This window comes from Papio anubis, chromosome 7 (assembly GCF_008728515.1).
Source record: "Papio anubis isolate 15944 chromosome 7, Panubis1.0, whole genome shotgun sequence".
Taxonomy (NCBI): domain Eukaryota; kingdom Metazoa; phylum Chordata; class Mammalia; order Primates; family Cercopithecidae; genus Papio; species Papio anubis.
Window position 1 is genome coordinate 6,456,443 of NC_044982.1, and position 17,289 is coordinate 6,473,731.

At 43.9% G+C, this 17,289-nt stretch overlaps 1 protein-coding gene across 9 annotated transcripts in view; it reads right to left on the reverse strand.

Annotated features, from left to right (window-relative positions):
• Positions 1-17,289, reverse strand: part of EVL (Enah/Vasp-like) — a 174,318-nt gene that overhangs the window by 46,964 nt on the left and 110,065 nt on the right. For 8 of the 9 annotated variants that reach the window (XR_002523525.2, XM_017961532.3, XM_009212240.4 and 5 more), the window contains 2 exons: positions 13,339-13,507; positions 46-223 (listed from right to left, as the gene is read on the reverse strand). Coding sequence is in view for 8 of the 9 variants with exons in the window: in XM_017961532.3 (XP_017817021.1) it covers positions 46-223; positions 13,339-13,507 (347 nt within the window). In the remaining variant the exon portion in view is untranslated. Of the gene's footprint in view, positions 1-45; positions 224-10,056; positions 10,403-13,338; positions 13,508-17,289 lie in introns of those variants that run through there. The other variant, XM_031667851.1, reaches the window with a different exon arrangement.

The following is a 17,289-nucleotide window of genomic DNA, read 5'->3' on the forward strand; positions in this document are numbered from 1 at the left end:
ACAAGAGAGGGTCTCGGCATCAGGCCAAGACAAAGTCCTACTTACCTCCTTCTTGGGAATTCATGATGTTCAGGGCAAACAGCATTGCATTGGAGAACGTGGTTGCCTCTTCTTTACTTGCAAAGTTTAAGCCGTAGACCTGGCGGGCATCTCGCCACTGGTGGAAGGTTGGCGTGGCCTGATTGTACTTCAGCCCTTTCACGATTGAATAATTGATCACAACCTGGAGGAGAAAGGAGAGAGAAATACGTATAAATAAATAAAATGTAAGTGAGCTGGAGGGCGCTGCGATGGGGCAAGTATACTGTATCCTTGAGAGGACAGGAAGATGAGGATGGGGTTTGAAGAAGGGAAAAGCAGTATCAGGTAGATTTTCAGACCATAACATATAGAACAGTGAGGGTTTGCAAAACCTGTTCTTTCCTTTCACTAACAATGCTATGTAGTTACAACCTCCAGATGAACAGCTGAGCTCGGAGGCAGGTTCCCTGGGCTCTGGTTTGGCCCTGCCTCTCAGCCACTCCACTCATGGCAGTCACTGTACTTCGCTGGGGTTATGATGGGGATAATAATTCTGACTTTATCAATCTAATGAGGTTACTGCGAAGATCACACTGTGATACGTATCTTATCTACATCTTATTTATAGCTTACCTTCTAGATATAAAGCTCCTAAGGGCAAGTCTTCTATAATTCATATTTATGCCTCCTATAGCCCTCTGCACAGTGTCCAATACTTCGAATGCATTAATAAGTGGGTTATTTGTCAAAAGAATAACTTGGGAAAGTTTATGTACCACACATGTATACAGCATTATTCATACCTTCATTATTAATCAAAAAGCATCAACTACTGCCAGGAGCAATGCCAGGCCCAGCAGGGAAGGATACAGAGACGACAGAATCCAGACATTCAGGTGCTTACAAGCTGCCAGGGGATTCAACACCAGGTCTGCCTGACCTCTAAACCTCTGCTCTTTTAGACATTTAAAAGAGGATTATTTCAAAGGACTTTAAGATTATATTCCTAAGTGGTGCCCTGGAGGAAAAGATGCTGGGGCTGGAGCCCTAATTCTGCTTCCCATCCCTTCTAGCTCAAAGCCACATGATCTAACATCACCACACTCATGAATGATCAGTTTTTTGGTCTGTCAAATGGAGAAGAATGTGATATGGCTATGGCATGGCACCCTCACAGTGTGTTGTGAGGATTAAATTACATATGAGAAAGTAACTGACACAGCTCCTGGCACAAGGTAGGCTGTCAGTGACTGAACCGAGAAATATGATGATCTCTATGAATGGAAGCATGCAAGCAGAGTCTGGATGAGGCCGGAGCACCAGCTCTTAGAGACGTCATGGAAAGGATTTTGCTTTAGAAGTAAGTACAAGATGATTTCTCAGATTTTGTCTGGCTTTGAGGTTGCAAGGACTGTGTGATCTGAGGTTGGGGAAAACTCTCTCTATGCTGATTTCTCATTTTCCTCTACTGCTCCACACAGCTGTGCTGCTGGATAAGGTAAAGCCAGAGGACAGCAAACATGAGTGACATCCAGAAAAGCTGTTTTCCAAGTCTTGGGTGGAAGGTGGGCTTGGGTCTTCCTATGACAGGCAGAGGCAGGGAAAAGGGGAGACACACACACAGTACACTAAATCAGCTAAAGAAGTGTAACTGAGGCCGGGCATGGTGGCTCACACCTGTAATCCCAGGACTTTGGGAGGCCAAAGTGGGAGGATCACCTGAGGTCAGAAGTTCAAGATCAGCCTGGCCAATATGGCGAAACTCTGTCTCTACAACAAATACAAAAATTAGCCGAGGATGGTGGTGGGTGCCTGCAGTCCCAGCTACTTGGGAGGCTGAGGCATGAGAATCGCTTGAACCCAGGAGGTGGAGGTTGCAGTGAGCCGAGATTGTGCCACTGCACTCCAGCCTGGGTGACAGAGCCAGACTATGTCTCAAACACCACCACCACCACCACCACCCGTAACTGTTTCACAATTTAATTGTTACATATTCACAGGCACATATTTTGGCCAGCATCTACACACAAGTTCCAGGGTGGTTCTCTATTTTTTTGCTCTTTGTGCTAGGAGTATAGATTCACATGCATACACCACTAAAACAAAAGATCTGGACTGTGGGAGACTAGGTTTAGTTATAGGTCATCAGAAAAATGACTAATAATAACTAGTAACTAATAACTACCAGAGAATAAGAACTAGCAAAGTTAACTGTTGTTAAAATAGCTCTTTAGATTACAGGACACATTAATATTGGTACAGCGACCAGAATGAGGGAAGAGAAGAAGCTGCTCCATTCTGCCCTAGTAAATCCCTATCAGAAGTTCTGTGTTCAAGTTTTTTTTGTTTTCATTTTTGGTGTTGCATTTCTAGTGGACAGTAGTGAACTGAAGCAAGCCAGGGGAAAATGCTTTAAAAATTGAAGAAGGTCTCGAAACCACCTTATATCAGGAATGGTTAAGAGATACTGAAGCAAGATAAAAGATGCTTCAGTGTCTCCCGACTACTGTCTCCAGATATTTGAGGAGATATTCTGGGGAAATGAAATTTAGAACCCTATGATTTGATTTTAAAAAAAAATTTTAGTATGGTTTTTTTTTTGGATGGAGTCTTGCTCTGTTGCCTAGGCTGAAGTGCAGTGGCGTGATCTTGGCTCACTGCAACCTCTGCCTCCCGGGTTCAAGCATTTCTCCTGCCTCAGCCTCCCGAGCAGCGCCCGCCACCACACCCAGCTAATGTTTTTGTATTTTTAGTAGAGATGGGTTTTCACCATGTTAGCCAGGATGGTCTTGATCTCCTGACCTCGTGATCCACCCACCTCAGCCTCCCAAAGTGCTGGGATTACAAGCGTGAGCCACTGCACCTGGCCTTTAGGATGGTTTTTTTTTAAGATAGTGTCTTGCTCTGTCGCCCAGGCTGGAGTGCAGTGGCACAATCTTGGCTCACTGCAGCCTCCACCTCCTGGGTTCAAATGATCCTCCTGTCTCAGCCTCCGAGTAGCTGGGACTACAGGTGCATGCCACCATGCCCCAGCTAATTTTTGTTTTAGTAGAGTCAGGATTTCACCATGTTGGCCAGGCTGGTCTCGAACTCCTGACCTCAAGTGATCCTCCCGCCTTGGCCTCCCAAAGTGCTGGGATTACAGGCATGAGCCACTGGACCCGGCCTAGAACCCTATGATTTGAGATCTCTGGTTGGCTACACTCTCAGAGGGGAACTTAAGGTGAGTGAGAATATTTTTTCCCCCAAACCTCAAAGTGGCTCTTGGAGGAAATGAGAATTGAGGGGCAGCTGATGCCTAATCCAGAATATGGATAGTATGGCTAGCAGATAATCATTGAAGGGGCTAAACAGCACCTTAGGGATTATCTAACTCAATCCGCTCTTTTTACAGTAGGGAAATGAGGTCCAGGGAGAATGAGTGACTTGTCCAAAGTTACACAGTAAGCTAATGGGAAAATTGGATTTAGAAGCTGAGGACTTTGTGATTTTTTTTTCCAGTATGGTAGTCCCCGCTTATCCATGCAGAATTGGTTCCAAGACCCCCAGTGGATGCCTAAAATGTGGGTAGTACAGAACCCTATATAGACTTATGTTTTTTCCTATCCATACATACCTATAATAAAATTTAACTCATAAATTAGCCATAGTCAGAGACTAACAACAATAACTAATAATAAAATAGAACAATTATAATGTTTGGGACGGCACATAATTTAAAATTTATGGCCGGGCGCGGTGGCTCAAGCCTGTAATCCCAGCACTTTGGGAGGCCGAGGCGGGTGGATCACGAGGTCAGGAGATCGAGACCATCCTGGCTAACATGGTGAAACCCCATCTCTACTAAAAATACAAAAAACTAGCCGGGCGTGGTGGCAGGCGCCTGTAGTCCCAGCTACTCGGAGGCTGAGGCGGGAGAATGGCGTGAACCCGGGAGGTGGAGCTTTCAGTGAGCCGAGATCGCGCCACTGCACTCCAGCCTGGGCGACACAGCGAGACTCCGTCTCAAAAAAAAAAAAAATTTAAAAAAAAAAATAAAATTTATGACTTGTTTATTTCTGTAATTTCCCATTTAATATTTTTAGCCTGCAGTGGACTTGGGTATGTGAAACCTCAGAAAGCAAAGCCACAGCTAAGGGGGGTACTGTTGTATAATGAGCTGAAATCCTTCTTCCTAGAATTCCCTCTCTGGTCCTAGCACTAAGCTTTGGAGCCTCACAAATCACTTCCAACTGCAGGAGGTTTTAGGATTTGGACTGGGAGAGTGCAGTGAAGCCTTTCTAGAGGATGCATCCCTGTTCTGTAAGTTCTCTGGGCTCTGCCACACGTGGCTGGTCGCTGACTGAGGGCTCCTGGCCCTGCCGTTTCTGTTCTATCTGTAACCGCAGTACAAAGGCTGCTCACCAAGTGCTGCTGTTTGGTGTCTACACACAGCCCCAACAGTCTACAACTGCTTTGAAGACAGTTGTACTAGGTACAAGGAATGAGCAGAGGGTTTTACATCAGAGGGTACTGCATTAAAACCCTGGCTTTATTACTTTTCGGTTGTATAACCTTAGACAAGTTGCTCATATCAGTTTCCTCATATGTAAGATGAATATTATAAATAACACTGCACTGAATAGTCTTGTGAAGATGTATTTCTACAGGATATATCCCTGTAAGCCAAATGGCCAGAGAGACATGAGCATTACAAAATTTGTATTTATTATTTGAAAATTGACTTCTAAAACAGGAGTCCAGTGCAATGTGTTTTGGACGTATGTGCAGTGACAAAAGGCCAATGTCACTTGACCATCTGTTGAGGCGGCCAGTGTTTCTTAATTGCCAGACCTGACCAGCCAACAGCTAAAATCTCAGTATCTAATGGTTCCACCTCTTCGTTTACTCTGCTTAGAGTGAGTCAGAGTATCCACCTGAACATGTGCATTTTTGCAAGTCCACTTTTGGGTGAGGCTGCTTCATTTAGTACCCATCACCCAACACTCACCTGTAGAGATAACCATGTTTCTTATTTCTAGCACCATTGGCAAAATATGTCTGTTCTTTCTTTTTTTTTTTTTTTTGAGATGGAGTTTCGCTCTGTTGCCCAGGTTGGAGTACAGTGGCGCGATCTCGGCTCACTGCAAGCTCTGCCTCCCGGGTTTACGCCATTCTCCTGCCTCAGCCTCCTGAGTAGCTGGGACTACAGGTGTCCGCCACTACACCCGGCTAATTTTTTTTATTTTTTAGTAGAGACAGCGTTTCGCTGTGTTAGCCAGGATGGTCTCGATCTCCTGACCTCATGATCCGCTTGCCTTGGCTTCCCAGAGTGCTAGGATTACAGGCGTGAGCCACTGCACCCAGCCGTGTCTGTTCTTAAGCTACACAGAAATGGACTCCTGTGGTATATGGTATGTACTCTTTTGTTTCTGGCTTACTTCCTTCAACGCAGTGTTTATGAGTTTCACCATGTTATTGCACATATCCATTATTTCATTCTTTTTCCTTTTTGAGATGGAGTTTCACTCCTGTCACCCAGGCTGGAGTGTAATGGCACAATCTCAGCTCACTGCAACCTCTGCCTCCTGGGTTCAAGTGATTCTCCTGCCTCGGCCTTCCAAGTAGCTGGGATTATAGGTGTATGCCACCATGCCTGGCTAATTTTTGTATTTTTAGTATTGATGGGGTTTCACCATGTTGCCCAGGCTGGTCTTGAACCCCCGACCTCAGGTGATCTGCCCACCTCAGTCTCCCAAAGTGTTGGGATTACGGGTGTGAACCACCGAGTTTGGCTGAATTCTTATTGACTGTTACACAGTATTCCATTTTTTAACCACAACTTCTCCATTCTCCTGCTGATGGATATGGGTAGTTTTGCATTCTTGGTTGTTATGAATACAACTGTTACGAACATTTTCATACATGTCTTTTAGTAGACATAGGTACTTGTAAGGATATAAGAAAAACTAAAGTGTTTTTCCTATTCTCTTCAGACCCCAGAATGAGATGGGCTCTCATTCTGTCACCCACGCTGGAGTGCACTGGCATGATCATGGCTCACTGCAGCCTCGAACTCCCGGGCTCAAGGGATCCTCCTGCCTCAGCCTCCGGAGTAGCTGGGACACAGGTGTGTGCCACCATGCCTGGTCAATTTAAAACTTTTTTATTTGTAGAGACGAGGTCTTGCTATGTTACCCAGGCTTGCTATGCTGCTATGTTGAACTCCTGGGCTCAAGTGATCCTCCTGCCTCAGCCTCCCAAAGTGTTGTACACTCATACAGTCGAGAGCCACTGCACCTAGCCTCTATTCTCTATTCTCACACACCAAGTAAGCAATTCTGCAGATTCTCAAGTACACATCAAGTGTCCTCTATAATTCTGATGTTATGTACCTGGAGATAGCATCAGGTTCCACAGGTTGAGGGCTGAGTCCCACAAGACTATCCTAACTTCAGATGCCAGTCCAAGTGCAGGTTGTGACTTGTGCTTCTGACCCATAGGCTATAAATCAGGGTTATCATGATCCCTGCCTTGGGTCTGATGAATTTGCTAGAGTGCTCACAAAACTCAGGGAAACAGCTTACCTAGGTTTACTTGTTTCTTAATAAAGGGCATAACAAAGGCTACAGATGAGTGGGCAGATGAGAGATGCACAGGGCAAAGGATGCGGGAAGAGGATGGAGCTTCTCCACCCTCTCTAGGCATGCCCCCTCCAGGAACCTCCACCAGGTCAGCTCTCTGGAAGCTCTCCCAACTCTGCCTTTTTGGGCCTTTTATGGAGACTTCACTGGACGGGTACGATTGACCACTGTGTAGAAATGTGACTGGACAAAAAGGGTATGATCTCACACTAACAGACTGAGTGGGAAAACCCAGCAAGGCCTGTTTATTCAGATTCTCCTTGGCCTCTCTGCAGCATTCCTTCCTCCAGGGTATGGGGCAGAACCCATTCTGAAATGAGGGTCTTAGCACCTACAATCAGACAAGGTAGGTCAGGGAATTTCGTTAAGACCAGTTTCCAGTCAGAAAAGCAGGGGACGATTCCTGCCTTGGGGAGAAAAGCGGCAGGTGAGGCCGGCAGCATGACGACATTCTAATAAGGGATCTGGAATCTACCAGCTAGAAAGTGTGGATGAAAACTCATACATACATGATAATATCACAATCTTCTATCCAGTGACCATGCCAAATTCACTTAATATAATTATATTAGTATATATTCTTATATTACTATAATAGTTTGTAGCTTTCACATTTTCCACATACACTATCAAGTCATCTGCGATGTAAGATGGTTTTGCTTCTTCCTTTCCAACTGCTAAATCAGAGAGGTGACAGTGAACATTCTTGTCCTGTTCCTGAATTCAGGGGGCAAGTGGGATACTGAATATGATATCAGCTATAGTTTTTGTTTTGTTGTTGTTTGAGGATACCCTTTATCTGATTAAATAAATCACTTTTATCTTTTAATTACAGTTTCCTCAATTTTTATCATGAAGGGATACTGAATTTTACTAAATGCTTTTTCTACACCTGTGAGACGACCTTATGGTTTTCCGGCTTTATTCCATTAAATTAATCTTGCATTTCTGGAACAAATCGTATTTGTCAAAATTTTCTTTTTAATACATTATTAGATTCAAGTCATTAATCTTTTGTTCAGGCTTACTTACTGCATTATCGTTCATTAGAAATAATGGCTTGCAATTTTCTTTTCCTGTAAGGTTCTTGTGCAGTTTTTGTATCCCGGTTATACAGCATGCTTATAGGAAGACACCATAAGAAGTGGACTTTGCTTCTCTCATCTCTGAAGGAGTAATGTAAGATTGGCATTGTTTCTTCTTTATGTTTTTCAAGGAATATGTCCATCTTATCTAAGCTGTCAAGTTTACTGGCATAAGGTTATTAATAATGTTATCCTATGTTTTTAATGTTTCTACGATCTGTAGTGATTTCCCCTTTCATTCATTATATTGGCAATTTGTGTTTTTCTTTCTCACTCTCAATAGAGGTTTATTAATTTTACTTTTCAAAGAACCAACTTTTTCCCTCAAAAAAACCAAGATATTTTGTGTGTCTCTATCATACATCTGCTTTCTACTTTATTAGTTTTTATTTTTTCCTTCCTTCTACTTTTGTTGGGTTTAATTTGCTGTCATTTTTCTTCTACCTTCTTGAGATAGTGGCATAGATCACTGAATTTCAAACATTCTTCTTGTTCTCATATATGCATTTATAGCTACAAATTTCCCCATATGTACCTTTTTGGGGCTTTTTTGTTTTTGAGACAAGGTATCACTTTGTCATCCAGGCTGGAGTGCAGTAGTACCACCATGGCTCACTGCAGCCTCAAACTCCTGGGCTCAAGTGATCCTCCAGCTTCAGCCTCCTGAGTAGCAGGGACTATAGGCACATGCTACCACACCCAGTTATTAAAAAAATTTTTTTTGGTACAGGTGGAGTCCCGCCATATTGACCAGGATGGTCTCAAACTCCTGGCCTCAGGTGGTCCTCCTTCCTTGGCCTCCCAAAGTGTTGGGATTACAGGCATGAGCCACTGCGCCCAGCTCATATGTACTGTTCTATCTGCATCCCACAAGTATTGCTATGTTATATTGTCATTACTGTTCAGTTCAAAATATTTTCTAGTTTACATTGTGATTTCTTTTCTGTCTCATGGTTCATCCAGTATTACACTACTTAATTTCCAAACATTTGGAGATTTTAAAAGTTACCCTCTGTTACTAATTTCTGGTTTAATTCCTCTGTGGTCAAAGAACATACTCTGTATGAGTTCCATCCTATTTAACTTGACACTTGCTTTATGGCCCAGCATATGGTCTATTTCAGTAAATGTTTTATGTTTACTTGAAAAGACTATGCATCATACAGTTGTTGGCTATAGTTTCTACAAATGTAAATTAGCTCAAGTTGGTTAACAATGTGATTCAAGTTTTCTGTCCTTACTTATTTCTATTTCTTTATTCAATCAGTAGCTTGGAGGTACGATTAGAATCTCCAGCTATGCTTCTGAATTTGTCCCTTTCTCCCTTTAGATTTTTGCTTTATGTGTTTTGAAGATATATGAATGGATTCATACAAATGTAGAGATGCTATGACTTCTTTTTCAACTGTCCTTTTATCATTCAAAAGTTTGTCATTATCTTTAGGAACACTTGTTGCCTTAAAGTCTACTTTGATATTAACATAGCCACATCAATTTCTTTTGGCTAGTGTTTGTAAGGTTTATCTGTTTCCAATTGTTCACTTTCAACTTTTTGTTTTTGGAGGCTTGTTGGGATCTCCTTATCAGCTTTATTTTAAAAATAATTCTCCAAGGTTTGGCTGAACTGATCTGGACACTTGCTGAAGGATGAACATTTTAAAATGTCGAACTTTTTGCATAACAGCCCATAATTACAACGTTTGCACAAGTTTTATTCTGGGGAATGTAGGAGTAAGTAGGGTGCCTTTCCTGTTCTTTTAAAGAAAGGTCTTGCAACTCCAAATATAATCATGGACCACATAAAGATGTTTTGGTCAACAACAGACTATATACGATGGTGGTCCCATAAGACTATAGCACGGTGTTTTTACTATACTTTTTCTACACTCACGTATGTTTACACACACAAATACCACTGTTACAACTGCCTGCAGTATTCAGTACGGTGACATGCTGTACGGGTGTGTAGCCTAGGAGCAACAGGCTGTACCACACAGCCCAGGCGTGTAGCAGGCTGTACCATCTCGGTTTGTGTGAGCACACTCACACGACAACAAAATCCCGCAGGGGCGCATTTCTCGGAATGTATCCCCGTCGTTACGGGGTGCATGACTGTACTGTCTTCACACGTTCTGGGGGCTTCTGGGTAAAAAGAGTCAAGAGTCCTTTACAAAAAAGAAAGATGCTTGATAGTGGAGAACTATCTTCTTGACCCCACATATACCTGGATCTAAAAACTACAGAATCTACAGACTGGCAAAGACTTTAGAGGTCTCATCTCATCCAAATCTCTACTTGATGACAGACTGTCTTTCCCAGAATCTTACCTCTCAGGCTGGCAATGTAATAGTTTCCATCTTTCAACGGTATGTTTGTAAGAAAGCTCATCCTTTTACTGCGTTAAAATCTTTTTCATTATAGCATCCATGCAATATTCCTAGTTCTGTTCTCCAGGGTCCACATTGAAAGTGAGATTTCTCTTCCACATGGCACCCTTCAGAGACTTGAAAACTGTGGTCATGCCCCCTTCAGTTTCTATCTTCTCCAAGTAAATATCTCTTGTTACTCCTTTGATTGTTCCCCATATTATACCGCTTTCAGATCTTTCACCAGTTTGGATGCCCTTCTTCTTGTAGATTCCAGTTTGTTGTACTCAGATGCGGTACCAGCGTTCTGTGGGAAGAATGACCCATGCAGACCAGAGCAGGACAGTAGTCTCCCTTCTTCTGAACCTCTGCCTCCACAAATTCGCTCCACCTCTATTAATTTATTCTACCTCTATCAATTCACTCTACTACTAATTCAGCCTGAGAACTCACTAACATTTTTTGTTTTTGTTTTTTTGAGACACTCTTGCCCTGTCACCCGGGCTGGAATGCAGTGGCGCGATCACAGCTTACTGAAACCTCAACCTCCTGGACTCAACAGAATCTCCCACCTGGCCTCCTGAGCAGCTGGGACTACAGGCATGCCCCACCAGGCCCAGCTAATTTTTATATATTTTTTTGTAGAGATGGGGTCTCACTATGTTGCCCAGGCTGGTCTTAAACTCCTGGGCTCAAGTGATTCACCTGCCTTGGCCTCCCAAAGTGTTGGGATTACAGACATGAGCCACTGCAACAGCCACATTTTTTGGTGACCAAAACTCATTCTCAACTAAAAATCCTTTAGGTTTTTCACCCTGAATGTGCGATTTAGTTAGATTTTGGCTAATGGTACCACAACTTACTATATATTTTCCCCACAACTGATTACCTGGTTTTATGTCTACCTGTTCAGCAAAATGGTGATAATAATTCTTGTATCATTATCCTTACTGGGAGAATAAAATAACAGGCATGAAAAGTGCTCCATTAACCATAAAGAGCATTAAACATGTAAGATATCCCTATTTAGTTATAAAAACCAGGAATCTTTGACTTTCTTAACATGTCTGACCACTTTAAGGTGGTAGTCCACATGGGCTAAAACCAAATCTGTGAAAATTGGTCTTTCTACTGAGGTCCCTAAAAATTGTTATGGACCAGATTTCCTGCCATTTTCTCTAATGTCTTGGTTTACCAAGAATTTCTTTTCCATTCCTAGCTAAACATGCCCCATCCCTCAATCCTGTCTGACAGCCTGTCTCCTGAACATGCGATTCCAAGTGGGAGGCTGTGCTCCGAACTTCGCAATCAGACTCCAGGAGGCCTCTAAGAATCAACATAGCCCTCCAAATTTAAACAGGATACCACTGAAGACTGCTGTCAGTCCCTCCCGGGGTGGGGAAAAGGTCTCTTTCTCAACATGTGGTTTCCTCTGAAGGAGGCTGTGAGGTGCTGAGGTCCCTGAGAACAGGTAGTGTTTGGGTTTTGGGGAGCTCTCCCTTCCCATGCCCTTTCCAGTACACCATGCTGTCTTCCTACTGTGCCCTGGAGGGCAACCAAGAGGCAGGAAGGGAATGGAAAACTTGTCATAATAAAAGTAATCACTTAGGGAACATCTACTATGATTCAGGAACCGCACCTAATGGACCTTGTGTCAAAGATATGGAGGTACTGCCCTCACAAGCCCCAACTACCAGGTGTTCTAAAAACTTGAGATATTTTTGACACCATAATTGGGTCCAAAGGTTCTGTATATCCTGCAATGTGTGGCACAGTGTGTCACTAAAAGGCAGATCTAGAATTAGTGAATTGGAATTTTAGGAAGGCAGCTTCTATAAGGTTTCTAGAAAGACATTTATACCATTATACCATTAAGGCTCATCAACAACGGAAAGGGATGCCTCTGGAGGTACCAAGCTTTCAAGGTTAGAAAGACTACCTTTTTTCTTTTTTCTTTTTTTTTTTTTTGAGACGGAGTCTTGCTCTGTTGCCGGGCCTGGAGTGCAGCGGTGTGATCTCGGCTCACTGCAAGCTCCGTGTCCCGGGTTCATGCCATTCTCTCGTCTCAACCTCCTGAGTAGCTCGGACTACGGGTGCCTGCCACCATGCCTGTCTAATTTTTTTGTATTTTTTAGTAGAGACGGGGTTTCACCGTGTGATCCAGGTTGGTCTTGATCTCCTGACCTTGTGATCCGCCCGTCTCGGCCTCTCAAAGTGCTGGGATTACAGGCATGAGCCACCGCGCCTGGCGACAAAGACTACCTTTTATCAGGGGTCCTGGGGTAGGGATGTCTCTGTTAGCCATAAGCATCTGAAACTTAATACGGCTATTTTGGTTAAAGCAAAAACCCAATCAACAGGCAACACATTAAAACAGAACCTAGAGTTTCTGTTCTCTCTCTTCTGATTGCTGATTTTTTCCAAGATAGCAGCTAACCTGCCGCTCAACTTAGCTGAAGCTTGACCCACTGAGGCTGCCACAAGATGCTGTTTATGTAGAGTTTTTCACAAATGCTATAATTACAGATCTGTTAACTTCACTGCTATAAATGCCCTTGTGAATCTCTAAGAAGAGAGTCGGAGGGAGAGCACCGAACTAACCAAAGTCACTGTGGTTAAACAGGTTAAACAGCCTGTTTCTCCACGTCCCTATTTTAGGCCATGTCACATCAGGCTCTTTTGCCATTAATTATGTGTGTAGGACTATTCACGACACAGGTGGACATGATTGTTCTCTCGTATTTATGTAGGTATTTACCAGGTACACTCACAAACTATCTTATCTGATTTGCCTAGGTTGAACTATCAGGGAGAGAAATGACCCCAGCTTCTCCCAATCATCTTGATACTCTTTCTAAAGTAAGACTTAGAAGGCTGATGAACCCCAAATCTTAATAGCCACCTTACATGTGAGTAAGATGAACACATTTTTGCAATACTACTTTTTCAAAGCTTTCCCACATCTATTATTTATTTTAATCTGACAATAACACAGTGAAACAGGGAGGGTATGGATTTCTGTCTCCATGTAACATAGGTAAAAAGTGAAATCCAGAAAACAATTTGCTTAAGGTGTCATACCTTGAAGTATGAGGATATGGAGTCATAATCCAAGCCCAGGTCCTCTGATTCCAAATATTGACCTTTTTGTTCTGACCTCTTAATGATACGTGTGTGTAAGGGGTGGGTGGTGAGGAGGTGGTGCACAGGCTCACGGGTATAATCTGTAATTCCAGCACTGACCTGCTGATCCTGCAGCTTGACTCCAACGACTCTGAAGGTGTTGCTGGCAGTGTTGTGGTAGATGTTGATCCGGCTGAATCCCTGCTGGCCAGGTTTGATTGGTACCCATTTCTTACTGGTGTCATCGTAGACCATCACGGAAGCCCGGGCTTGGCAGATACTCTGTTCACTGCGGAGCAAGAAAAAACTGGTGTCAGCCTCAGCTACAGGGGATGGAAGTTGACTTTGTCCTTTTCTGAAATAGAGGCCATTTGCTACTTGACATAAAGAAACTTTCCAATTGCCAGAACTTCCAACTGTCTATAGAAGAACTGTCTGGTGAGGTGATGAGCTTACATTCTCTAAGGAGCCTGCAGAATGGAGAGAAGGTTCTGTGCCAAAACTTTCAATAGCTTGGAAGACTCACAGCTTTGTTTTCAGGGGAGAAGTTGCTTGAATAAGAAAGGAATTACAATTATAATTTGCCAACTGTTCACAACATTCCATGTACTGTATTATATAAGAGAATGTGGCCAGGCACAGTAGCTCACGTCTGTAATCCCAACACTTTGGGAGGCTGAGGCAGGCAGATCACTTGAGGTCAGGAGTTCGAGACCAGCCTGACCAACATGGTGAGATGCCCCCCCACCATCTCTACTAAAAATACAAAAAGTAGCTGGGCATGGTGGCACATACCTGTAATCCCAGCTACTCGGGAGGCTGAGGCACAAGAATTGCTTGAACCCAGGAGATGGAGGTTGTGGTGAGCCAAGATTGCGCCACTGCGCTCCAGCCTGGGCGACAGAGCGAGACTCTGTCTCAAAAAACAAATAAAATAAAATAAAATAAAATGAAAAAGAGAGAGAAAAAATGCATTAAAGCACCTAAGCTTCACAACTTAAGAAGCAGCTATTTATTACCTCCATTCTCCATTTTTTAGATGAGAAAAAAGTGGCTCAGAGACTTGCAAAGATATGTACAAGTTCACACAGGTATTCAGTGATTAAACTGGAGATTTCCAACCACTTCTGTCTGATTCTAGAGCATATGACATAAATAATATTCTTTGCCACATCCAACAAAATGCTTCATTTATGGCATTATACTAGGGTAGCACCAGATAGGCTACACAGGCAATGAAATATTTAGGTGATCTAAAGAAAAATGCGGCCAGCACTCTTGGAGGCCGAGGTGGGTGGATCACGAAGTTAGGAGATCGAGACCATCCTGGCTAACACAGTGAAACCCTGTCTCTACTAAAAATACAAAAAATTAGCCAGGTGTGATGGCGGTCACCTGTAGTCCCAGCTACTCAGGAGGCTGAGGCAGGAGAATAGCATGAACCCGGAAGGTGGAGCTTGCAGTGAGCCGAGATCGTGCTATTGCACTCCAGCCTGGGTGACAGAGTGAGACACACACACACACACACACACACACACACACAAAAATCTCATTTGTTCAAAATATGACAGAGAAGCAGGGAAGAAGCCCCTGGAAGGATAAAATGGCCATCACTAAAATTAACACACTAAAACTCCTGCCACGGTATTCAGAGGAAGTCTCTCAGAGCCCACCGGCTCTTCATAAGCCTACTAATCTTTAACGTCTTCTCCAGCATATTAGAATTCCCAACTTTAAAAAAGCAATACTCCTTCGTTCCTATTTTTTTTTTTTTTTAAAGAGGGAACCTTGCTTCCTGAAGGTAGGCACACTGGCCACAATGAGGAGTGGTCATCAGCACGCGAGGCTGCGTAAAGACAACAAGGGACTGGAAACAGTATTGTAATGCCCAACAATTTGGGAGCAATCATACAGAAGCAAAGTGTGTACGACAGTGGATTATTATAATGCTGAGACCAAGCAGTTGAGAAAAAGTCGTATTATGTTCACTTCCCCACACTTAAGAAGACAAGCAAAGTATTTGATAAAGATCAAAGATCTGTACCCCCAGCCCTGTGGTTATGAGACGAAACAAAAAAAATAAAAATAAAAACAAAAACAAACCGTGGTTTTTATAGGATTAGTTCTCTGTGACTTGGAAACCTCAACTTGACCAGCATAGGCAGTTCCTCAGTGTTCCAGAGGGCTGAGCTTTCTCAGGGTCCAACTCCCCTACTTCTTGGAGACTGCGGATGATCCAGTATATGGATTATTATCACACTTTTTAACAATATTTTTGTGTACAGTGCCATATATAAGGCCTTCCCCTACATATTCCCTCAATTTCACTTTGAATGAACCCCATGCACATCTTACGGCGTGAGGGCCAGTGCTGGGTCTCGGGCCTGCTCTGAATGCCTGCACTGCTGGGTCTCCATCTTGCTGCTGACTACTTGGCTCTGTCTCTGGCGTTTAGGAGCCTAGGGCACACTTGACCTCAGCTGTCCCAGCTTTGTGTTGAGGGTCCTGGGCACATCTGTGGACAGATGTATTCAGAGTGAATCATAAGGGTTTTGGTCTGCAATTTGTGCTGCATCGTTCTTCCCTGTAATTCATCATTCATTCCACAATATTTAAGAGGGTGGCAGTTACCATCTCTGTGTTTTGGGGCCTGAAACGTTATCTTTTAAGAGAATGTGCGGCTGGGCGCGGTGGCTCACGCCTGTAATCCCAGCACTTTGGGAGGCCGAGACGGGCGGATCACGAGGTCAGGAGATCGAGACCATCCTGGCTAACACGGTGAAACCCCGTCTCTACTAAAAAAAAATACAAAAAACTAGCTGGGCGAGGTGGCGGGCGCCTGTAGTCCCAGCTACTCGGGAGGCTGAGGCAGGAGAATGGCGTGAACCCGGGAGGCGGAGCTTGCAGTGAGCCGAGATCGTGCCACTGCACTCCAGCCTGGGCGACAGAGCGAGACTCCGTCTCAAAAAAAAAAAAAAAAAAAAAAAAAAAGAGAATGTGCTTAGGTAAAGTTGTTCCTTCCCTAGTTAAGTCTTTGGGGCCCTGTCCTCAGGAAGTCTAGTAATTAAGAGTAAACTAGCTGGGTATGGTGGCTCACACCTGTAATCACAGAACTTATAGGAGGTTGAGGCTGGAGGATCACTTGGGCCTAGAAGTTTGAGACGAGCCTGAGCAACATAGCAAGACCTTGTCCCTACAAAAAATAAAACACATTATCCAGGTGTGGTGGTGTGCGCCTGCAGTCCTAGCTACTTAGGAGGCTGAGGCGGGAGGATCACTTGAGCCAGGTTGAGGCTGGAGTGAGCCGTGATTGCGCCACCACACTCTAGCCTGGGTGATAGTGTAAGATTCTGTCTCAAAAAAATAATAATGATATTAATAAATAGGCGGGTGAGGTGGCTCACACCTGTAATCCCAGCACTTTGGGAGGCTGAGGCAGGTGAATCATGAGGTCAGGAGATCGAGGCCATCCTGACTGACACGGTGAAACCCTGTCTCTACTAAAAATACAAGAAATTAGCCGGGCGCGGTGGCAGGCGCCTGTAGTCCCAGCTACTCGGGAGGCTGAGGCAGGAGAAGGGCGTGAACCCGGGAGGCAGAGCTTGCAGTGAGCAGAGATCGCGCCACTGCACTCCAGCCTGGGCGACAGTGCGAGACTCCGTCTCCAAAAAAAAAAAAAAAAAAAAAAAAGTGTAAACTGTACCCAGAACCGATAGACGTTGGGTCAAATCATAGTTCTATCCCAATGTAAATGAGCCATAAATCAAGTGATGGGCTAAATTCTGGCACTTACTGCTTCTGGTACACTCAGCTGCAAACTGTGACAATCGACAAGTAGGTGTGTGTTCTGGATGCTGTCTCAGGAGCTAGGAGAAATCCTGAGATGCAGCATGGTCTTGGTTAATAAAACATGGGTTTTATTAAATCAGAGGGATCTGAGTTGGAGCCCAGCTCTACCACTTGCTAGAAGGTGACCACAGAGTTGGAGTCCAGCTCTACCACTTGCTAGAAGGTGACCACAGAGCCCCTGACATGATTCTGGGGGAGCACTCTGGGAAGGTGCTGTGTGAG